General features: G+C 44.3%; 2 protein-coding genes and 2 long non-coding RNA genes across 5 annotated transcripts; 3 read left to right on the top strand and 1 right to left on the bottom strand.

Annotated features, from left to right (window-relative positions):
* Positions 1–2,529: 2,529 nt before the first annotated feature.
* On the top strand, positions 2,530–3,947 carry LOC124686218. Its single transcript, XM_047220207.1, has one exon. The coding sequence runs from the start codon at positions 2,530–2,532 to the stop codon at positions 3,679–3,681; it is 1,152 nt and encodes a 383-aa protein (XP_047076163.1). The 3' UTR covers positions 3,682–3,947.
* Positions 3,948–6,138: 2,191 nt separating this feature from the next.
* Positions 6,139–6,603, top strand: LOC124691549. The gene is made up of 3 exons (XR_006998991.1): positions 6,139–6,327; positions 6,407–6,459; positions 6,538–6,603. It is a non-coding gene; the product is annotated as an uncharacterized LOC124691549 (long non-coding RNA).
* Positions 6,604–6,940: 337 nt separating this feature from the next.
* Positions 6,941–9,053, top strand: LOC124686217. 2 transcript variants are annotated; one of them, XR_006997756.1, is made up of 3 exons: positions 6,941–7,049; positions 8,225–8,442; positions 8,712–9,053. It is a non-coding gene; the product is annotated as an uncharacterized LOC124686217 (long non-coding RNA). The 2 variants fall into 2 exon arrangements; XR_006997755.1 differs by having other exon boundaries at positions 6,970–8,442.
* A 546-nt stretch (positions 9,054–9,599) lies between these two features.
* LOC124686216 (RGS1-HXK1-interacting protein 1-like) lies at positions 9,600–12,204 on the bottom strand. The gene is made up of 9 exons (XM_047220206.1): positions 11,917–12,204; positions 11,762–11,828; positions 11,584–11,661; positions 11,064–11,116; positions 10,662–10,745; positions 10,507–10,559; positions 10,351–10,415; positions 10,182–10,240; positions 9,600–9,940 (listed from the first exon to the last, which is right to left on the bottom strand). Exons 1-9 carry the CDS (start codon positions 12,202–12,204, stop codon positions 9,851–9,853), a joined length of 837 nt encoding a protein of 278 aa, XP_047076162.1. The 3' UTR covers positions 9,600–9,850.
* Between the last annotated feature and the right edge of the window lie 10,860 nt (positions 12,205–23,064).

Raw genomic sequence — 23,064 nt, 5'->3', positions numbered from 1 at the left:
TCATCTGCCGTGCATTTACTTCTTTTTCTCTTCTTCCGTCCGGACGTGGGGACGAGGCCTGCCCATGGGACTTGCTTCCGGCATTCTTTGTTGAACGCGCGGATTTCGAGGCTATAGCCTTGTTCGAGCCTTGGCTAGGCGTCTCGCCGTTCTGCTGCTCTACGGTGTCTAGCAGCGTCTCTCGACACGCTCTTGTTGTTTTGCCGAGCCTCTCCGGTAGCGAGTCACACGGATCTACGCGCAGCCTTAGCAGCTTTTATGGTTTTATCCGGGCTCATCGTACTTAGGTTTCTCTACAATGCTAGCGGATGCGGAGGTACTCTTGCCGGTAAGAACTTCCTTACGCAGATCCCGATCTAGATTGCGAGCTTTAAGCCGGTTTTCCGGTATCCTAGCAGCATGAGCGCTAACGAAGCAAAGCCATGGGCAGCGTTATACTCACGCACGGTTAGGTTCAGCTCGCGCTGCGCCCCGACGACGTCTTTGCCGCTCTCGAGTATCTTCTCGGCGCTGCGCCTCCGGCTCCGCCTCGAGCCGTCGTCGGATCGATGTTCCGCGCGATGGGGGTTGCCGGCGCGTTCATCGCCGCTCGGAGAGGTGTTGCCGGTGGTGCGGAAGACGCTCCCGCCGCGCCGGTGTCGCGCTCCAGTGGTGGCTTGGCCGCACGGGTCGCAGCCGCACGACCAGCAACTTCGTCCGCAGCCTCCTTGCCCGCGCCGGCTACGCCAGCCATCATCACCTCGACGCTTCCGGCGGCGCGGCCTGCACAAAGCCACCTTGGTGGGTCCGGTGCCACCAGCACCGGCGAGAGGCGCTGGCGCACGGGGACGGTGCCGAAGTAGACGCGGTGGCTGCCGAACTCGATGATGCGGCCGTTCTTGGGGAAGATGCCGCCGTTGGCGAAGCAGCCCGCGTTGTCGTTGATGAAGTCGATGGAGTAGAAGCTCCGAACGAGCGCGAGACACCGTCCGCTCGCCGGCGAACTCGAGGATGCCCGCCCGAATATGTATTCCAGCATGCGCCACTTCATGCCCCACGGTGGGCGCCAACTGTCGTCGTGGTGAACGGACAGATGCCATAGGATGGCTTAAGTTGGGGCCGAATGGACGCAAGAGGATTCGGGGGAGGGTTTGCGATTAGATGGGAAGAACTTCCGGATGCTTTCCTCAAGAACACAACCAAAGGTCGGTAAACAAGAAGAGAGACAAGAGGAAGAACTCTTTACTAGATCGCTAGCTTCATTGATCTCAACATGGTTACAAGTTCTATTCACAGATCTCTCTGTGGTCTCGCGCGTCCCTGTCTGAGAAGGGCTGCCCCCTCTCCTTATATAGGGGAGAGGTGGCTTACAGGGCAAGAAACCCTAATGGCATCTTTGACTAGACAAACTACTTTACAAAGCTACTTTAATCATAGAAGACACCGGAGTCCTCTTTAATCAGAGATGCCGACGTCCTCCGGCTTCTTTGACCGTCATCCTTCTCTTTATCGTCGGCCCTTCGTCTAAAGTTACTTTGCTTAGCTCATCTTTGTCTTCTAGCTCTGGAGAGAATCTTTGACCAGTCCTGCCGACCTGCTCGTTCTTCCGGTAACCCGGTATCTTCTTACCTGGTTCCGGTATACTCCTCTTGGGGATACCGGCTTAGCTCCACTTAGCTAAGCTCTTATCTTTTAGTTCCGGTACGAACATTAAACCGGTATCTTGATGGCCCAAACCATCCGGTTTGGCATGCCTTTGGCATACCGGGGGTCATCCCCCCAACAATCTCTATAGTGGTTAGTGTCACGAAGTAGTATCATAGTTATGCTATATTTATTACTTTTTAGAATCTCAATGCAAATGTGTGCACATGATTTATTTGACATTAATTTCTCTCGTGACATGCGCTATGATACAGTATCCACCTATGTTACTCTAATCTCCTCTCTCCTCCTTAATTGGCTGCCACATCAGCATTTTTGTGGGACCAATATGTATGATACTAGCTATGATACTAGCACTATGGCCAGCCTTAGCTTTCTAGTACTAATGCATCTTAATTGGTCGATGTTTCAGGGTCGCTGCTGGCTCACTCTTCCAGTGGGCCGCGCGTGCGTCGAGAGCAGGGTGCCGAGCTCGTCGCCGCATCCGAGGGCCGGCGCGGCACGTTCCGGACGACGAGGTACCTGCGCACGGACGAATCCGTTGGATTAGCGGAGGAGGAGAGGCTGCGCCGGTGATGAGGCTCGTGCGGAGGAGGAGGAGTTCGTTCACCTCCTCGTCCCCACGGCGGCGCTCGAGCTAGCGGGACCGAGCCCCTCGCGGGCCTCCGGCGGAGACCTTCTTGTCGGTGGAGTCCGCCTCTTTGTCGGTGGACTCCGCGCCGGGCCGGTCACTATAGAGCAGGCAACATTAGACTGACGCGGCCCACTGATGCAGATCAGCTTCCCGAATCAAAGGCGGAGACCTTCCGAATCGGAATCAAAGTCGCTCTCCCCCCAGCCGGCCATCGTTCCCCATTCCCTCCCAGCCCGCGCGGCGGCGCCGCCATGCTCCGACGACGCACCATCCTCCACCGCCTCCTCTCTTTTCCCTCCACCTCGCCCATAGCATCTCTCCACCGCCTCCTCTCCGCCGCGGCGCCCGCCGCTTCCCCAAACCCTAGCTTCGCCGTGGAGGACTACCTCGTCGGCACCTGCGGTCTCACCCGAGCCCAGGAGCTCAAGGCCTCCGCCAAGCTCTCCCACCTCAAGTCCCCCACCAATCCCGACGCCGTCCTCGCCTTCCTCGCCGGCCTCAGCCTCTCGAGCGCCGACGTGGCCTCCGCCGTCGCCAAGGACCCCAAGTTACTCTGCGCGAACGTGGAGAAAACCCTGGCCCCCGTCGTCGCCGGGCTCGCCGGCCACGGCCTCGCACAGACTGAGGTCGCGCGCTTCGTCTCGCTCGGCCGCCCCATCTCCCGCTGCAGGTCCGTGGTCTCTAATCTACCGTACTACGTGTCGCTCTTCGGCTCCGTCGAGAACCTCGTCAGGTCCCTCAAGAAGAGCGCCAGTCTCTTTGGATGCAGCCTCGAGAAGGTGGTCAAGCCCAATGTCGTGTTCCTGCGGAAATGCGGGCTCGGTGATTGCGATATTTCCAAGCTGTTCCTCTCTACGCCACGGTTGCTCGGCGCCAACCCGGAGCACGTCCAGGCGATGGTGGCGTCTGCCCAAGGTCTTGGTGTACCCCCTGGCTCTGCGATGTTCAGGCACATGCTGCATGCTGTCGCATTGCTCAGCGAGGAGAAGATCGCCGCCAAACTGGAGTACCTGAAGAACACGTTCAGGTGGTCGGATGCTCAAGTGCGCATTGCTGTTTGTAAGGCCCCAGCGGTGCTCATCAGATCTAAGGAGTCTCTGCAGAGCACGTCAAAGTTCCTCATCTCTGATGCGGGGTTGGCACCGGCATACATTGCTCAGCGCTCTGTAATGCTCAATTACAGCCTGGAGGGACGGATCAGACCCCGGTACTATGTCCTTAAGTTTCTTAAGGAAAATGGATTGCTACCTCAAGACCGAGACTACTATAGTGTTCTCATGATCAGTGAGAAGGTATTCATGGAGAAGTTCATATGCCCTCACAAGGAAGCTGCACCGAAACTCGCTCAAGACTATGCAGCAGCTTGTAGAGGGAAAATGCCGACTAGATTCAGATTTACATGAACCAAGAATGACCTTATGGAAGCTGGTAACGAAGAATGGCACAACAAAGATTTTGCTCTGCGATGCAAGCTGTAATTCATGGTTCAATGTTCTTTGCCTGACAATGTGTCTGCTTTCTGCTATGTATCTTTCTTACATACTTATTTCATCGTTGCTAACTGCTGATGAATTATGGTAGTGATACTTCCTTTCCTTGATCCTGGTATGTCCATGTCATATTATAGTCAGAAGAAAACATGGCATGCCTATGAGCTTCTTCATCCTCATGTTAAGTACATGTTGGAAGGAAAAATGTGTGAGGTCAGGCAATTCCCGCTGCATCAAAAATCCTTTTTTCAGTTTAGATTGTGGTTTGTTGCAAGATTTTTTGTGTTTGCGCTAGCACATCATAAATTATTATTTCTCAGCTGTCCCTGCAATTTATAAAAGTGACATAGCTCTCCCCATCAGTATTAAGAAATCAATTGAGAAACAGGCCTATAACCTAGAGATATACTCGTTTATGTGAAGTTTCATAGTTCTATTTCACAAGCTGCTAACTAGCAAACATTTCAGGTCCGATTGCCTGTGTTTGACATACTTTTGTATTGACCATTGGGGAAGCACACCTGTAAATGATACCTTATAGTGTTTTTTTTATGAAATGTCATATTAGTCATCTACTAGTAACCCAAATTTGCAGTGTGCAAAATTTCCACCCTGTTCACCTATTAAAGTGTCCAATCACAACTATATTTGAAGCAAATCTTCTAGATGTTTTAACAGCGGGTCTTCTAAGCTATATTTTTTAATTATAGGTTCTTCATCATATCCATTTCTGGCTCATGTTTTTATATGATAATTGAGATAAACCTTGGAGAGCTCTGTGCATGTACAACTGCAACCTCCACATGCCTAATTGTAGTATTGATTCTTCACTGAGCAACATTGATGCATGTTCAGTGATGTGGGAACATCTGGCTGTTCATATCTGTACTGGGAGAGACAATCTACATTGCTCAAAAGTAGAGGGCAATTCAACACACGTTTTCATTTCTTGAGTTGACATGGATTTATATTCTTCTCCTTTTAAGTAATAAGTGGATAAATATGTTAAGTTGATACTGCAACCTGAGCCTGGAAACACCCAACTACAGAAAATCCCTGATGTATGTTTCATTTATACCTCATACTTTAAATGTGCACCAAAATAATAACACATGGAGGCCGTCCAATTGAATATTGTTGATATTAGATCTCTGTAAATTATTTTATCTTGAAAATCTCCTTGTTGCATCTGCTGTTCCTATCAATGATTTGTTTTTCGTTATACTGTTTCCTATATACTCCGTATTGACTCTTTCTTCAAACAATTAAAATTCAAAAGAAACTGCAAGGTGGTTACCTGCGAGGCTTTCCTATATAAATTTTCTGCAGGGCAAGTAGACACTGAGCTCCTTCTCCGCTTACTGAAAATTTGATTTCTTAACATGGTGGCATACTGTTACAATATTTAACTGAACCTGGGTATTACTAATATATTTAGAATTCGAAGGATGTTGATCTCCTGAATATTACTTCTATAGATTTCCCTGCCTTGCCTCTGTGTCTTGTAGCTCAAATAGAAGCTAAATGAGGGACCCTACCAAGGTATTCATCTGTTGCCCTGACAAAACTTAATTAAACAAGTGTATACTGTGCATAGCGTGTACTTGTGTTCTTAATAGGTTGACATGAAGGATCAGACTGTAGTTGTGAGAATAACTGGACGCCCTATTGGATATGCGACATTATGAGTGGCAGAGGTTGTTTTGTTTGGTGATGGCCCAAACAGTTACCACACACAAAAAAAAATCAACGAAAACTTTGCCTGGTAAAATTGATGTTAGAATATTCTTTTCTTAATCTATGCCACGCAACCTTACTTCCATTTCTGTTTGTTTACCTTATTGGGTTTTGTTGATGTGCTTTTTGATTTGTAGTGTGGCGTCTACTATATGTTAGGTAGGATTGTGATGGTACCGGAAACCGAGAATAGCACAAGTTTCATCTTTAGAGGTCATTTCAAGATTTTGAACTGTATACTACTTTGATTCTATGTATTTTGAATGTACAGTTTGTTTGACCGATGATCATGGTAAGGTACAGGAACTCGCTCCAACCTAAAATGTTATCTGTACATAAAACTTATTGATTGAACAGGGACTAAGTAAATCATTTGGAACTCGTCTGGTCGTATCAAATGATAGCTCAATTAAGCTGTCATTGTGTACAATTATACTAAACAGGGCTCTGAAAGATCATCAAATTTGAACACTAGAAGCAAGGGGTGAGTTTAACCTTTTCCAGACTTCGGCCTAGCCCTTACCATGTCTCAGCAGATTTTCATCTATATGTGATTCATATACATACATACTGGATTGTTCTTCTGGCTTTGTTGATTTTGCCACTATTTAGTTGAAGAGTGTGCCTGTTATGACCCTTCTTTTGGAAGATATGACTGTTACGATCTTATGTCAGGTTGTGTTTTTGCACCGTTATTTACCATTTCCCATTGACTGCTAAATACATCTTTGAAAATTAAATTCAGGTGAGCTCATGTTAGTGGAGGCATTTGATTGATTCTCAACCCACATCGATTGTTGGTATCACTGATGCCATTATAGGGTATAATAAGTTTCCCTTCTTTTATCACTGATGCCATCTCTGGATTGGTTGGTGATATTTTTGTTTTTTGAGGGAATAGGTTGGTGCTATTGACTCGGGAAATAAGCAGCATGCGTTCTGTCAAACCATAAGGTACTGGAACTCGATCCCGCCCAAAATGTTATCTGTACAAAGAGAACTTATTGACTGAGTAGGTACTAAATAAATCAGTTGGCATTTGGCGGGCGTCGGAGGTCTAGCGGGCGCAGAATAGGAGCTCCCCTTTCTACAGCGTATCCAGCGGAAGTCTCTCTGCTTGCCGCCACGCCGCCTCCTGCCGCCATGCTCCGCCTGCGAAGGTGCATCCTCACCCGTCTCCTCTCATCTCCCGTCTACCCTCTCCAGCGACTGCTCTCGGCGAGGACCAAGGTGCGGGTCTTCCTCGCGAGCAACGGCTCCGGCGAGCGGGTCCCCGACATCGTCATCAGCGGCTCCGCTAAGGGCCACGCGCGGCGACGACGGGTACTACGCCATCGCGCAGATCACCCGGCAGGCAGGACACGGCGGGTGGCGCGCTGCTGGGGCGGCACACGTACACGGCGAGGGTCAACCCGGGCGTCGACCAGGCGTTCATCATCTCGCTCGACGTGGTTATACTGAAAGGAAAGCGATCGACATGATACTTTAAGGAAAGAACCTGGTGGGCTGCCAATGTTCCAGGAGATATATAAAGGCTCAAACTAGTAGGTGCATTCTGCCAGCAAAATTAAATCTCAAGTCCCCTCCCATGTTGTGAAAGATATGTGCAATTATAGGACAGACTATGATTCACTGTAAAACTGCTGATGCTTTCCTATCCTTTTTTCCAAGAGACAATGTTCTGCAAATATTTTGTTCTCAACTGTAGCAGCAGCTAAGCATTCTCATATTTTAGATGTTGGAAATAAACTGAATAGATAAACGGAACATAATTCAAGTCCACTTGAGCTGGCTGTCTTTCATTGTATTGCTATTGTATCACCTTAGGTGCAATGTTAGATTGGAACCAACTTTGCGTCACTTGAATACACTGTTGTGAATAAATCACCATTCTCTGTAGAGAAACTGAAATTTTTTTCTATAAGGAAAACACCATTCTTTAAAAAAAATGATGCTAATGGTGTAGAGCTACTAGGGCATAAAAGGTTATTTCCTTTCTTTCATGTTCATCACTTGTACGACTGCCTTGGGTTTTGTACACAGGAAAATCACACATCTTCCATTTGAGACTGACGAACGGCATGATAGTATGAAGTAGCTATTGTTGCATCTTCACCAAGTACTAATCTAAATATACTAGATGTGAGATTGTAGGAGTTAAGCCTACTGCATTTTGTTTGAATCAGCTCTCAATTTTACTAGTCTTATTTGTGCAGCTGAAACTCCGCCCAGATTCTAGCCAATTCCTATATATCAGTACGCATATGGATAGAGTAGACTATTTGTGCGTGGATAACCATCACTTCAGTTGCTAGCTACAGTTTGTGTTCTTAACAGTATAGTAGCTGACATTTCGTATCATTCCGATTTCAAATACCCATTTTTAGTAGCTGGCATGGATCAGCAAAAAACATACTGATTGGTAAAACTCCTCACACTCCATATGTTGCTCCCAGTGGCTGTCGACCACTGCCTTCATTTGAATTCTTGTGTCAATTTGAACTATAGTACTCAGCATAAATTATAGTATATGGAATGTGTATACAAGTGATGCCCACATCAGATGTGTAATACATAATCGGTTTGTAGGTACAGCAGTAAACGATGGGATATTATTATTGAGTATTGTCCTTTGTTATGTGATTTGTTTGTACAGTGCATTCAAAACCATTTAGTTCCACCTTTTTTTTCTGAATAAATCGAATTGTTTCCTTTGCAGATACTGTGAGGATCAGAAAGGACATTTACATTGCATCATACCGCGAGAAGTTGTGCCAACCTGAGGAGGCTTTAGGATGCTGCTAAGCAGGTGGATGGCGAAGCATGCAGTGTCATATCTATGTGTCCATGCATTTCTGCATGATCTCGCTTTTATATGATTTCTGAAGCTCAAAGCCTATGATTCGCTACTAGCTTTGCTTTGGTGATGGACCTCCAGTAAGTTCCTGTTTCCTCGCACTTATATGGCTTTAGTTTGGTAAGCAAACTGATATATACTGCTAGCCAAATATGCTGAATCATGTCGTAGAACATGAAACACGCAAATAGCATAAATGAAGTTATATACCACCAATGGTGGTCCACCATTCCTTAATTCATTTCCCCTTATCTTGTTTTTCTGTTATGTAATGTAGACTAACTGTTCTTATGGCCTCGATGTCCAAAGTGTTAGTTCCAACAAATTTTGGTCCTGTGATTATATATAGGCACATTCATGGATAGGGTGCCACCAAGTAGCAGATGACAAGCTGGTAAAATCAACAGCAGGATCGGCAGCAGCGGCACATGCCTCTGAATGATTTTTCTGTAGAAGGCATGGCGCTCTGCCAGGGCTCTTGTTGCTTTAGCTGCTTCAGCCAGATGCAACCGGGCAGTAGTCGGTAAATGTGATGGCATGGTGGTCATTGATATTATGATGAATGTAGGTTTCTCTGCTGGAGCTGCTATGTCAGCGTTTGATGATTTGCTTCCAACTGCTACAGATTTTGTTGAGATTGTTTCTGAACATTGTCCAGTTGAGGTCATAATAAGGTTGTTCATTCACATCTTTTCTGGCTCACACCTTGACCTTGGCAATTGTGAACATACAAACCAACGAGCATAACAATGAACTAGCAGTCTTCTCTGCCGCCTACGATAAAGTGAATCAATCAATTTTTGACATGTTAGATAAGGTTACAGCGCGAGAATGACTGGAGAGACACCCTACTCACTGGATCAGTCAAGTTGGATTTAAGTTTTAAGGAGAAGACCACAACATATCTTACCAATCCGTCCACAAATATAAAAGAAGACGCCAAGATTTATATTTAACCAAGGAGTAACTGTCATGAATTACGTGGTTCAAAACTGAAGTCATTGGATCTGTATTTAGAAATGACTTCGGATTTGAATCTAGTGCCGCACATATAGTTAAAATAATTGTTGGAAAGAGTTAAACGTTGGCAAATTCATGCTGTCTCATGTGTACACCATCTTGAATCTCATATGTGGGTAGAAGTAGAACTTGGAAATTTCGTACCTTAGAAAAACTGATGTTACCTCTAGTGGTACCATGGAAAATGGCAGCATCATGCAAGCAAACAGATACTATAACGAGAGAACTGCCAACCATACATACCAAGAAAATAAAATACATCAGCCCATTTCCGTGAGCACACACACCGCAAAAAGTCATCTGGTGCTAGTGACGAATCTGTGCAGCAGAAGCACATTTACAGGTCTGCAAGAGCGACAAAACTTATTGTTTTTTCCATTCTTAGACGATTTTTTTTCTGGGAAAGATCAACAAGTGGCTTGCACTTCATCTTCCTCAGGATTAAAAAAGGTGTGGCCCTTGATGCTGTTAGATAGGGACCCCGTAATTCACAATCTTCGTGAGGGCAGAGTTGAGCACCCGCTTGTCCTTCTTGACCTGGGAGGCTAAGCCAGATATCTGCAAGGAGAAAAGAAAACAATCTTGACAAGTTTATATTATGGAATTGTACAGCTTCATCAACAAAATGACCACAGATATGTAAGGGAGATGGGCGTAATATATCGTGGCCAGATTCTTGCACATGGTTTGCAAAGTTCATGCTTACTATGGTACTAAGATTCATCAGCACATGAGCTGTACCTAGCTAAAAAGGAGAACGGTAGTGCAATGGAATGCAAACTACTTTACATGTACTGACCTCTGATCGAAATTCAGATGCATGTGCTCTCGGAAGTTGATCAAGGACTCCCTTGAGACCTGCAAGGGAGCAATTTATCATGTGTAAGATTCAAGAGGAGAATTTTCACACTAAAGGTCAAAGGGCATCATGAGACAAAGCAGAGATATCTCAGGGAATTGCTACGCACCTACTGCTTGGTTTTCAATGTCACTAATTTGCTTCAGCTCACTCTGAATGGCACGCCCTTCTTCCCTGAGAAAGCGCAGATTCATTTCAGTATTATATTAAGCAAAAGAAAGTAAAGGAAAGAAATGATAGCAGGGTGAAACAATGACAAACATGCCTGAGTGTATTCCATCCTTTCTGGAATCTTTTTTCTGCTGTTGCTGCTCTATCCTGGATTATATACGGGATAATTTTAACCATGAGTAACATATAGAACATAATTCTCAAATTTTGACAGAAAACATCTCGGTTTTATTAAAAAAGTAATTTTACCATCAGTTTTTGACTTTCATTTGACACAAGATTGACAGTTTGCCGCATGTGATTCACTTCAGCCTGGATGCCGGAAAGCAGAGTCTACAATATGGAAATTTGCGTTAGACAATCCACCTAGTTTCTAGTCATTTCTAAAGAAAAGCAACCTGCTCTCGAAGATTGTAGGAACCAAAATAGAACATAAAACTGTGTTCATTTTTGTTCTAGCAGAAGAAATTGTATCAGAACATGCATATAAAAAAATGTTGTTCAATAGGTTCATAGCTAGTCACCACGTAGTACAAGATGAAAAGTTACAAGATGATGGATGTAGGTTAAAGAACATGAAGCTAGCAAATAACATCTTCCAGTCACAATAAGGTAATGTATGAGCTAACTAGACTGACATATAGTGCTTGCCTCCTTGCTGACAAATATACGCCGTACACGTTGGATCAGGTAGCTCCTTGGCCCTGCAATGAGTAGCGACTGAGTTTCAGTCATACTTGCATTTAGCAGCATATTAAAAAACAGCCAAATTTTCAACCTTCATGGAACATCATGGAGCAGACTTCAACAACCCTGTAATTCAGCACCTTGAAATGCTAGAAGCTATATCTACACATTATAGCTTGGCTAATTTGAACTGAATTTCAGGGAGGCTTAACATATACCATGAAAAGCTACAAGCCATATCTACATGATTGCAAATTAGTTCTGATACACACAGCTTAGCCTCATCCAACATGATACCATAAAGCCAATGATTTCCCAGGAAACAAGATTATCCTCTACAGGTGTTTATGCATAAAGCCTTCCACACGGAAGTAGCATATTTCTTTGTGAATAACAAACAAGATAACAAGCAAATAAATTCTAATGCAAACAGCTTAAATTTATCACGCACAATACCAAAGTTCCAAGGAAGTGAGATTATTACTTTTGAGCAGCACGATTCCTGCAACCGCCGTGGAGCCTGCAGCGATGCCTGGATGCTCGATCGCCATGATGACACCCTCTGCAAACACAACAACGGATCGAGATTTCAATATTTGATTTCAACAAATACAGCCGGAAATGCAGCATTGAACCATCCGAATTCAGCAACAATTCAGCACCTTTGATCTTGCCCAGCGCCAGCTGCTCGCGAGCCAAGTACTCGTTCTTCACCCATTCAAACTCTTGCTGCATCAGAAGATCAGGGGACGAGATTGGTTTCGAGCTTGAGCAAAATTTGGGGGGATCGGGGAGGGGAATGGTTCCAAGGAGGCACCTTTGCGGCGTGGGTGAGGGTGGGGAAGGCGGCGAGCGCCTCGGCCATGGCCGCGTTGGCGGCATCGGACGCGGCGATGGCGGAGGAGTGGGCGTGGGCGGTGCCGGTGTCGAAGGCGTTCCTGGCGGCGGCGGCCATGTCGGCGCCGAAGGCCTCGCCCCGGCGCGTGAAGTCCGCGGCCGCCGCCGCCGCGGAGGAGGCGGATGAGGCCACCATGGAGGAGATGGAGCCGCCGGTCTCTGGCTGCGGCGGCGAGCCGCCGGCGGGAGCGGGGGGCGCGTCGGTCATGGCGGTGGCGCGGTGGGGTTGTGCGTCGGAGTCGGACGGATCCAGACCTATGTTGCGGGAATGAGAGAAAAAATAGTTTCGCGTATTTCTAGGACTACGCGTTCATCGAATGAACACGTAAACCTGATTACGCCTTCCGTTAACTTCCTTTTGGTATGGGAAAACATGAAACCATTATTTTCTAGCGTTTAATCTTTCTATTCTTAATTGGTTATCCCATTTCTCTTCACATGCAGTCTATCCACCTCATCAAACATCCTTGACCAATCCTAACTTGCCAAGTCACGCAAGTCTTACACCATCATTCACCATGTCATCCACTGCATCATAAAGAAATCTATAATCTCTACACTTCTAGAAAAAATAGCTACTAACCGCATGCATCCCAGGTCATTACTCCAGACGCTGACCAGTGGCACTATAATCGACCCATTACAGCTTCACGGAAATAAATGCATAAGAAACTGATGAAGGATTTCGACCAAAATATTGCATCGTCTTCTCCCCTTCCTATTCCATGACACGCACATCTCTTCCCCTTCTGTAGCATCTCATTGTACCCTTCTTTTATATACCAGGATACAATATCTCCACAGGATGATTGTGTTCCTCATCCCAGGCCTCAAAGACGAAATTCTCCTTCGGTCCTTCCAGATCACGCACCCGTTGTCGCATTGCAATCAAGGCACTAGATCAACCAGGCGATCTTCTCTCCCCGGTCCCGGTAGCACTGCTGGAGTGATCAAAAATGGATGATTTGTGAGTTCAGGCCTATCTACTCCCCACTATGATGGTTTATTTGTATTGGCCCGGTGGCACTGCTGGAGTGGTTAAAATTTGGATGATTTGAGAGTTCGTCGGTGGCACTGTCATATTGGTGTTTCGCGTCATTCCTTCCTGCTGTGAGATGCTATTGATGAATTACATTTGCTCTAGATATTTTCTCAACTATGGTACGGAAACACTCGAGGAAGACGATGCCATCATGCATTGGAGGTACTCATTTTCCTACATTTGTACGAGTAGATTAATTTTGCATGGCTTTTGTAATTGATACTACTGAGCTCATGTCCAAGGTCGCCTCGTACCAATATACGCTCGCCTTCAGTTGAGATTGGCAACATGCCGCATAAATCAATATCACAACTATCGGCCGATATCAACATCCCGTCACATATTTATAGATAATGTATTCTATTTGTCAAAAGAAAAAAACATATTTATAGATCAATTCCCCAAAATTGGTGTTCTTTCTGGCTGATTGATATGCGATGATTGCCCATGACTTTCTCTCAAGTTATCTCTGTTTGTTAGTGGAAGTGGGTCAGCTCGGCTAAAGGGATTGCATATCTCGCAGAATACCATTATTAATTATCTTTACATCCTTCTCTGATATGATTCCCCTTTCTAGCTATGATATATTCTAGCGGAAGGTGGACTGCAACCTTCAATTCAGAGCTACTAGACGATGGAATGGGGCCTTTCCATTCACGTGCCCAATCTCTGATTACATACATTGCAAAAGCAGTACACAAATCAAATGTCGACTCATTTGCACTCATTCGTTGATCAAATTAACATGGTTGCAAGAAAAACATTATGTTCAACATCTCTTATATTACGTGAGTCCTGCTGATCAGTCACCATGTCTTTGCTTTTATCTGATTTTAATTGTCTGCGAAAGGTGGAATAATTCATTGGAATACTAATAAGTGGGACAACCAGGCAACAACCTGTAACAATCTATGTATTCCCTAAGCACCCTACAACTGGAAGTGCCTAAGGTTTATTTGGTTTTACATTCATATTTTTAACCTTCATAACTCACCTATTCTTTCTTCTACAAATAAATGCTAACTTCATTTCATAAGTAGTACATTCTCTAATATTTGTTTTACCATCGAACCAAATTTGAGACAGGAAAACAAGCTCGGTTTGTTGGCTACTAATTCAGTCACTTGAGGTCTTCATGTAATGTGTGTCATTTAAATATTCCTACTACAGACTGTACTTTAAGATCGCAGGTTGAAGTTACAAATGCCATATGTAATTATTCTCGCTGATGTGGGAACCAAATTATGTGACATTTGGAAATCATATATCAGGTTGTTCTCTTGACCAATTTTACAAAATTCTACCGAGTAGCAAAGATTTCCGCCGCAACGCGCGGGTATCATCTAGTATACTTTAATATACCACACCATCTGAGTACGTCTTTGCCAGCTGTCACTGAACATACCATCTGTCTAAAAGAAATTTTTGGACTTTTGGCTAGGATGACCGTGCTATGATTGGTTTTGAAGAAAAAAATGCAAAACTTTCTGTTTTTTGACAGATAGTGTGGTTTGACAAATGTGTTACAAAATTGTAATGGTAGCTGGAAAGACATAATCTGACGGTGTGTTTTAGCAAACGACAGAAAATAATGGTGTCTTGTAGTAAAATTTCCCTTTTCGTTTCATTTGGCTCCGTTGCATTTCTCGTTGCAGTGGACTGTGATGATCAGGACGAGCCATGTACTCCTGCTTTGTCCTAACAAGGTTTTAGGAAGAAAGGAACGATTTCTTTTCTCGCCCATCGTTCCGCTCTAGCAGATTCTGTTTCTTCCACCGGCGAGGTCTCCGGCCCCCTTCACCTCTGACGGCTGCTCTGGCACCGTGTGGTGGAGGAGATCCAGAATCTATGCATGGTGTGTAGTTTGTTTGTTTCTTGGCGGCGGTGATGTCGACGTTTGGTAATACGGTGCTCCCGCTCCAATCCCGTCTCGGTGGTGGCGGACACGGCAGTACGACACCATCAAGGAGTGAGAGAGAAATACGGTCCATCCCGTGCTTCTTCCTTGTCGTGGTGGAGTTTGTCTCCAGGTGTCGGCGTCGAATTAGTTGTGGTGGAAGTTCGTGGTGTGGCTTCTTTCTATGATTTGCTTCGTTTTGGACCTTCCTTCTCGTCCTTCTGATGAAGCCTGCTTTGCAAGGGTGCGACCCCAGCCAATGTTCCCACCTCCGCTCTTAGATCCCGTCTTCCGCGATAGGTAGATATTGCGGCTTTCAAAGCCCTATGTGGTTTGTGCTACTCCATTTACATTCCTAGAAATGTTGTATACCTTCAGCTGAAGCACCCAAGAGACATGCTTGAAGGTAACAACCTGCTGACAAATATTCTAGAGGGCGAGCGGATCTGTATGTGAGTTGGCTGCAGCTGTTTCCGCAAGTGAAAGGTTGTCTTTGAGAAAAGTGACTTGCTGGAGCATGAGTTTAGATGCTACATTTGCAGCCATGGCAAGTGCCATTGCTTCTGCTTGGAGAGGAGATTGAGTCATCACCATTTTGAGGCCCGAATGAAAACTTTCGTGGTGTGGTTGGCTTCTTGGAATTGGCAGAAAATGCCAAGTCTTGTCCTTCTGCTTCCCTGTGCTCGAGGAGATTTTGTCGGCTTCCATGCTGCATCAGAGAAGAACTTGGGTCCTGTAATTGTCTGGTCTGTCTTGATTGTGCTTCCTGGAGGTTGAACAAGATTTGTTGAGAAAGCTTGGACCTGCTTCTGTACGCGAAAAACAGGATCAGAAGAAGAATACAATTCTAGATTATTGCAAAGCCCTGCGCATTAATATAGATCTGATGAGGTGCTCCCTTTTTTCTATCAAAGATCAATCGTTCCTGGATTTCCAAATGCACCACATGAAAGTTAAAATATTTTGAAGGGAACCATGTTGATGATTCATATTTTGCAATTTCAAAATAATCTGAGGCAAAGAGTTGCAGTTTTGAGCAATAATCTCAGTATGTAGAAACCAAGGAGCACTGAACCAAGCAATCCTGACAAAGTGACATGTGAAGAAAAGATGAACATCGTCCTCCTCCATTCCACACCTGCAGCAAAATTTACTAATGTGCTTTGAGTACTTACCAGCCCGCGCTTCCGTTGGAATAGCTCTGTGAAGGAAACGCTAAGCACAAGTTTGAATTCTTGGAATGATTTGCTTACTCTTCCAAATCTGATTAAGGAGCTGAGAAATAGCTGGTGGCAGCTGGGTTGGAGTAGGCTCTCCTAATTCTTGCAATCTCAGTAAGCAAGCACAATAGGCACTTTTGGAATTGCATTTACCATTTGGTGTAAGTTTCCAGCAAAGAATGTCATGTTCATGTGCGTCGATGATTGGAGTTTGCTTTATGTGTTGGGCAGTATTTCCGTCCTTTATTTGCGGCAGTTGCATCGAAGACGTGAAGAAGGTCTGCAGTGAAGTCTCCAGATTGACGAAGATGACTTGTGTGAGGTTCGTTGATATTTCTACACGTTACATGGGTATGTTTGTAAAAAAAAACTGGGACTGTAGTCCTGGTTATGCGTCATGTACTGTTTTCCCCTAATATATAAATGCAGATATCATCCTAAAAAAACATGTCAATTTCTTCCTCCCATAGTACTACAAATAAAAAATGCCTCCTTTCACATGACAAAAAGTAGGACTTCGTGAAAGAGGAGGACATCCGGTGTTGGATTCCCATGATGTATTCCACAAGGACAAAGATCAGGCCCTTCCTTCGTATGCACGATAAGAGAGCTATCCTCATCGCGACAAATATTATCCTTCTGAGTTGCAGTAAGCCCAAATACTGCCACGGAATTTAAATTATTCTCATGAAAATATGTGGCGGGACTGGCGGAGCACCCAATATATTATCACTAAGATAACAACAGGGCTTACTTCCTGGCTGCCTCTCAAGCCTAGCTAGTTACTGCAACAGTACAACGTGCATGGAGAGATGAAAATGAAATGGTGAGAACAAGATCAATGAGCTAGTTATGTTCTCAAGAGAAGTCCTACTTTCTCTTCGGCTGGCTTTCTCAGAAAAAAAATCACCATTGCAATTTATAGAGGTGTGGTATTGTGAGCACGTGTACATTAATGCACACCGGCTAAAGTTTGTCAAAGAAGTTATGAAGATTTAGTAGATTGTATGGTGTGACGTACTATAAAATAGAAGACTGTCATGAAAAGCATTGATCCTCCACCCTCTATTTAGGTGGTCGTGGAAAGTCGCCCAGGAAGAAGAGGGCCCACGAGTGATGACAGTATCCTTGTGCACTGTACAGATTGAGGCTTTTTTGCAGAAAACTATGATCACTTCCATGCCCCTACAAGGCATTCAATGGAAAAACATTTCGTCATCAATTATCTGGTTAACCTGCTAACCTATTCTCGCCCAACAGACCTGCTAACGTTCTCACTCCCTTCTGGTGTTTGGAATAGCCGTCTGCAAGTATTTTGCATGGAAGATATGGCATGAGTCTGAGCTTCTTCTATCATGTCACTCCATCTATCCGAAAAAGACCCAAATTTCATCGACGGTAAAGTGAGTACCACCTTAGTGATCACATCAGGAAGAATAACACCTGCCTGAGTTACAGGTTTCTTATGTTTTTCTTCAGTGCTCTTACTGCCATGTTGCTTCTCCTCTTTTTTATTGTTCTCCTCATTACCTTTATCATCGTGACCCTGATCCTCATCATCCTCATCCCTGTTATCATCCTCCTCTACTTCCGGAGACATCTCCCCATCCATCTCAATTCCTGCAACTGCGGTGGAGCCTGCAGAAATGCCTGGATGCTCGATCGCCATGATGACACCCTCTGCAAACACAACAACGGATCGAGATTTCGATATTTGATTTCAGAAAAAATAAAGCCAGAAGAAATGCACCATTGAGCCGCTGGCGGGAGCGGGGGTCGCGTCGGTCATGGCGGTGGCGTGGCGGGGTCGGACGGATCCAGACCTATTTTGCGGAAATGAGAGAAAAAGTAGTTTCGCGTATTTCTATGACTACGCGTTCATTGAATGAACACATACTTATGATTACATGTTCCGACCCATATCGGACGCCAAAATCGACCGGCTGCGTCCGTTCGCGGATACTAAAATGATCATTTTATACTGTGCATCTGTTTGTGTCTGGGTGTGCCTCCAGCCACCCGAGGCATATTATTTTTTCAACAATTTTTTCATTCAATTAAAAACATAATGTACATATGAAATAAAGTAAAAACAACAAGGAACAAGACCCTAAACTACTTGTCGCCCCTCGGGGTGGTTGATGGCCCGGCCCCGTCGTTGCCTTCGTCCCGCACTCCTCAGCTTCTCCGTCGCCCGCCGCTCCATCCGTCGTGCGATCGTCAGAGCTCGGTGGGTTGCCACGCCCTCCAGTAGCCGCTGGTGCAGCGCCTCGTTGGCGGCATCCTCGGCCTTCTTCAGCGTCTCGAAGGACGTGACTGATACGTCTCCGACGTATCGTTAATTTCTTATGTTCAATGCCACATTATTGATGATATCTACATGTTTTATGCATACTTTATGTCATATTTATGCATTTTCCGGCACTAACCTATTAACGAGATGCCGAAGAGCCAGTTGATGTTTTCTGTTGTTTTTGGTTTCAGAAATCCTAGTAAGGAAATATTCTCGGAATTGGACGAAATCAACGCCCAGGGGCCTATTTTTCCACGAAGCTTCCAGAAGACCGAAGAGAAGACGAAGTGGGGCCACGGGGCGCCGCCACACTAGGGCGGCGCGGCCAGCATAGGGCCCGCGCGGCCCTATTGTGTGGGGCCCCCGTGACGCCTTCGAGGCTGCCCTTCCGCCTACATATAGTCTTCATCGCGAAACCCCTAGTACCGAGAGCCACGATACGGAAAACCTTCCAGAGACGCCGCCGCCGCCAATCCCATCTCGGGGGATTCAGGAGATCGCCTCCGGCACCCTGCCGGAGAGGGGAATTATCTCCCGGAGGACTCTTCACCGCCATGGTCGCCTCCGGAGTGATGAGTGAGTAGTTCACCCCTGGACTATGGGTCCATAGCAGTAGCTAGATGGTCGTCTTCTCCTCATGTGCTTCATTGTCGGATCTTGTGAGCTGCCTAACATGATCAAGATCATCTATCCGTAATGCTATATGTTGTGTTTGTTGGGATCCGATGGATAGAGAATACTATGTTATGTTGATTATCAATCTATTACCTATGTGTTGTTTATGATCTTGCATGCTCTCCGTTATTAGTAGAGGCTCGGCCAAGTTTTTACTCTTAACTCCAAGAGGGAGTATTTATGCTCGATAGTGGGTTCATGCCTCCATTAAATCTGGGACAGTGACAGAAAGTTCTAAGGTTGTGGATGTGCTGTTGCCACTAGGGATAAAACATTGATGCTATGTCCAAGGATGTAGTTATTGATTACATTACACACCATACTTAATGCAATTGTCTGTTGTTTGCAACTTAATACTGGAAGGGGTTCGGATGATAACCTGAAGGTGGACTTTTTAGGCATAGATGCATGCTTGGATAGCGGTCTATGTACTTTGTCGTAATGCCCAATTAAATCTCACTATACTCATCATATCATGTATGTGCATGGTCATGCCCTCTCTATTTGTCAATTGCCCAACTGTAATTTGTTCACCCAACATGCTATTTATCTTATGGGAGAGACACCTCTAGTGAACTGTGGACCCCGGTCCATTCTTTTACACCGAATACAATCTACTGCAATACTTGTTCTACTATTTTCTGCAAACAATCATCATCCACACTATACATCTAATCCTTTGTTACAGCAAGCCGGTGAGATTGACAACCTCACTGTTTCGTTGGGGCAAAGTACTTTGGTTGTGTTGTGCGGGTTCCACGTTGGCGCCGGAATCCCTGGTGTTGCGCCGCACTACATCCCGCCGCCATCAACCTTCGACGTGCTTCTTGGCTCCTACTGGTTCGATAAACCTTGGTTTCTTACCGAGGGAAAACTTGCCGCTGTACGCATCACACCTTCCTCTTGGGGTTCCCAACGGACGCGTGCTATACGCGTATCAAGCTCTTTTTCTGGCTCCGTTGCCGGGGAATTGAAGAAAAGTTACACCACAAAGATTTCTAACTCCCACGTCAACTACACGCCAGCAAGTCTTTTTCTGGCGCCGTTGCCGGGGAGATCAAGACACGCTGCAAGGGGAGTCTCCACAATCCAATCTCTTTACTTTGTTTTTGTCTTGCTTTATTTTATTTACTTTCTTGTTTGCTGCATTATATCAAAACACAAAAAAATTAGTTGCTAGCTTTACTTTATTTACTGTCTTGCACTCTATATCAAAAACACAAAAAAATTAATTACTTGCATTTTACTTTTGTTACCATGTCTAGTTCTGCACCTGTTACTTCTTCACCTGAGGAATTTGTCTTCACTTTTAAACAAGGGGATGAGGAGAGTTTTAAAGAAGCTAGGTCCAGAATTTTTACTTCTTATCGTAAAACTGAACCTCAAATGACTCTAAGTTTGCTCCTTAGTAATTTTTATTTTGGTCTTATGATTCGCTATAGATATGCCTTGGATGCTGTAGTGGGAGGAGATTTCCTTCATTGCAATGGGGATCAAGCTTTTAATGCCATAAAGAAGTTGGTTGCATCACATGATTCAGCTAATAACTTTGATTCAGCCCTTATTAGCATTTATAATAGATTAAACACTCTTGAGACAAGTGCATCTCGCTTGAATGAAAATTATAGATATGTTCGTAACCGTCTTGATCAAGTTTTAGTGAACTATGAACCTTCATTATGGGATCCTACTATTAAAATTGTTATCGGTGACCAAACTCTTCATGCCAACTGTGATATTATGTCTGAATTTTTCCTAATTCCTAAGAGTATTCATGAATCTTTGAAACTTTGGGGATTCGTTGAAGGGGGAGAAGGAATAACTCTTATTGATAACTCTGTTATAATTCCTAAAGGAATAGCTGCGGGTGTGCATACAACCGTTCTTGGGAGAACAATATCCATTGATTATCTTGTTATTGAATGTGCAGGAACAGGACAAATCACACTCGGAAGATCCCTACTGAAACTATTGGGAGCAGTCATAGATGTGGGAGAAGGCACCCTAAAATTCACCTCTACACCGGGGGTAGACATATATTCCCTAAATGAAATAGTAAGAAAAAGAACAAGAAAGGTAAGGGTAAAGCCCAAGGTAATGTTGATACTGCATCTCTTGATAATACTTGATACACACTTTCTGCGCCTAGCTGAAAGGCGTTAAAGAAAAGCGCTTATGGGAGACAACCCATGTTTTTACTACAGTATTTTTATTTTATATTTGAGTCTTCGAAGTTGTTTACTACTGTAGCAACCTCTTCTTATCTTAGTTTTGTGCATTTTTGTGCCAAGTAAAGTCTTTGATAGTAAGGTTCATACTAGATTTGGATTACTGCGCAGAAACAGATTTCTTTGCTGTCACGAATTTTGACCTGCCTCTCTGTAGGTAGCTCAGAAAATTATGCCAATTTACGTGAGTGATCCTCAGATATGTACGCAACTTTCATTAAATTTGAGCATTTTCATTTGAGCAAGTCTGGTGCCTCAATAAAATCCATTTTTACGGACTGTTCTGTTTTGACAGATTCTGCCTTTTATTTCGCATTGCCTCTTTTGCTATGATGGATGAATTTCTTTGTTCCATTAATGTCCAGTAGCTTTGTGCAATGTCCAGAAGTGTTAAGAATGATTGTGTCACCTCTGAACATGTGAATTTTTATTATGCACTAACCCTCTAATGAGTTGTTTTGAGTTTGGTGTGGAGGAAGTTTTCAAGGATCAAGAGAGGGAGATGATACAATATGATCAAGGAGAGTGAAAGCTCTAAGCTTGGGGATGCTCCGGTGGTTCACCCCTGCATATTTTAAGAAGACTCAAGCGTCTAAGCTTGGGGATGCCCAAGGCATCCCCTTCTTCATCGACAACATTATCGAGGTTCCTCCCCGAAACTATATTTTTATTCCATCACATCTTATGTGCTTTACTTGGAGCGTCTGTTTGTTTTTGTTTTTGTTTTTGTTTGAATAAAATGGATCCTAGCATTCATTGTGTGGGAGAGAGACACGCTCCGCTGTTGCATATGGACAAATATTTCCTTACGCTTTACTCATAGTATTCATGGTGAAGGTTGAATCTTCTTCGTTAAATTGTTATATGGTTGGAATCGGGAAATGCTACATGTAGTAATTCTAAAATGTCTTGAATAATTTGATACTTGGCAATTGTTGTGCTCATGTTTAAGCTCTTGAATCATATACTTTGCACCCATTAATGAAGAAATACATAGAGCTTGCTAAAATTTGGTTTGCATATTTGGTCTCTCTAAAGTCTAGATAATTTCTAGTATTGAGTTTGAACAACAAGGAAGACGGTGTAGAGTCTTATAATGTTTACAATGTGTCTTTTATGTGAGTTTTGCTGCACCGGTTCATCCTTGTGTTTGTTTCAAATAACCTTGCTAGCCTAAACCTTGTATCGAGAGGGAATACTTCTCATGCATCCAAAATCCTTGAGCCAACCACTATGCCATTTGTGTCCACCATACCTACCTACTACATGGTATTTCTCCGCCATTCCAAAGTAAATTGTTTGAGTGCTACCTTTAAAATTTCCATTCTTTACCTTTCAATATATAGCTCATGGGACAAATAGCTTAAAAACTATTGTGGTATTGAATATGTACTTATGCACTTTATCTCTTATTAAGTTGCTTGTTGTGCGATAACCATGTTCCTGGGGACGCCATCAACTACTCTTTGTTGAATATCATGTGAGTTGCTATGCATGTTCGTCTTGTCCGAAGTAAGGGAGATTTACCACTCATTTAATGGTTAGAGCATGCATAATGTTAGAGAAGAACATTGGGCCGCTAACTAAAGCCATGAATCATGGTGGAAGTTTCAGTTTTGGACATATATCCTCAATCTCATATGAGAACATTAATTGTTGCTACATGCTTATGCATTAAAGAGGAGTCCATTATCTGTTGTCTATGTTGTCCCG

This window comes from Lolium rigidum, chromosome 2, assembly GCF_022539505.1.
Source record: "Lolium rigidum isolate FL_2022 chromosome 2, APGP_CSIRO_Lrig_0.1, whole genome shotgun sequence".
Lineage (NCBI taxonomy): Eukaryota > Viridiplantae > Streptophyta > Magnoliopsida > Poales > Poaceae > Lolium > Lolium rigidum.
The sequence above is the reverse complement of the archived record's forward strand: the minus strand, read 5'-3'. Positions and strand labels throughout refer to the sequence as shown.

What these genes read in the sequence shown, in the direction of transcription:
- LOC124686218 (XM_047220207.1), top strand. Translation starts at nt 2,530, where the DNA reads ATGCTCCGACGACGCACCATCCTCCACCGCCTCCTCTCTTTTCCCTCC.
- LOC124686216 (XM_047220206.1), bottom strand. Translation starts at nt 12,204, where the DNA reads ATGACCGACGCGCCCCCCGCTCCCGCCGGCGGCTCGCCGCCGCAGCCA. An exon ending in GGCGCTGGGCAAGATCAAAG is followed by an intron (nt 11,662 to 11,761) that starts GTGCTGAATTGT and finishes TTGTGTTTGCAG; the next exon opens with AGGGTGTCATCATGGCGATC. An exon ending in AAAGGATGGAATACACTCAG is followed by an intron (nt 10,416 to 10,506) that starts GCATGTTTGTCA and finishes GCGCTTTCTCAG; the next exon opens with GGAAGAAGGGCGTGCCATTC.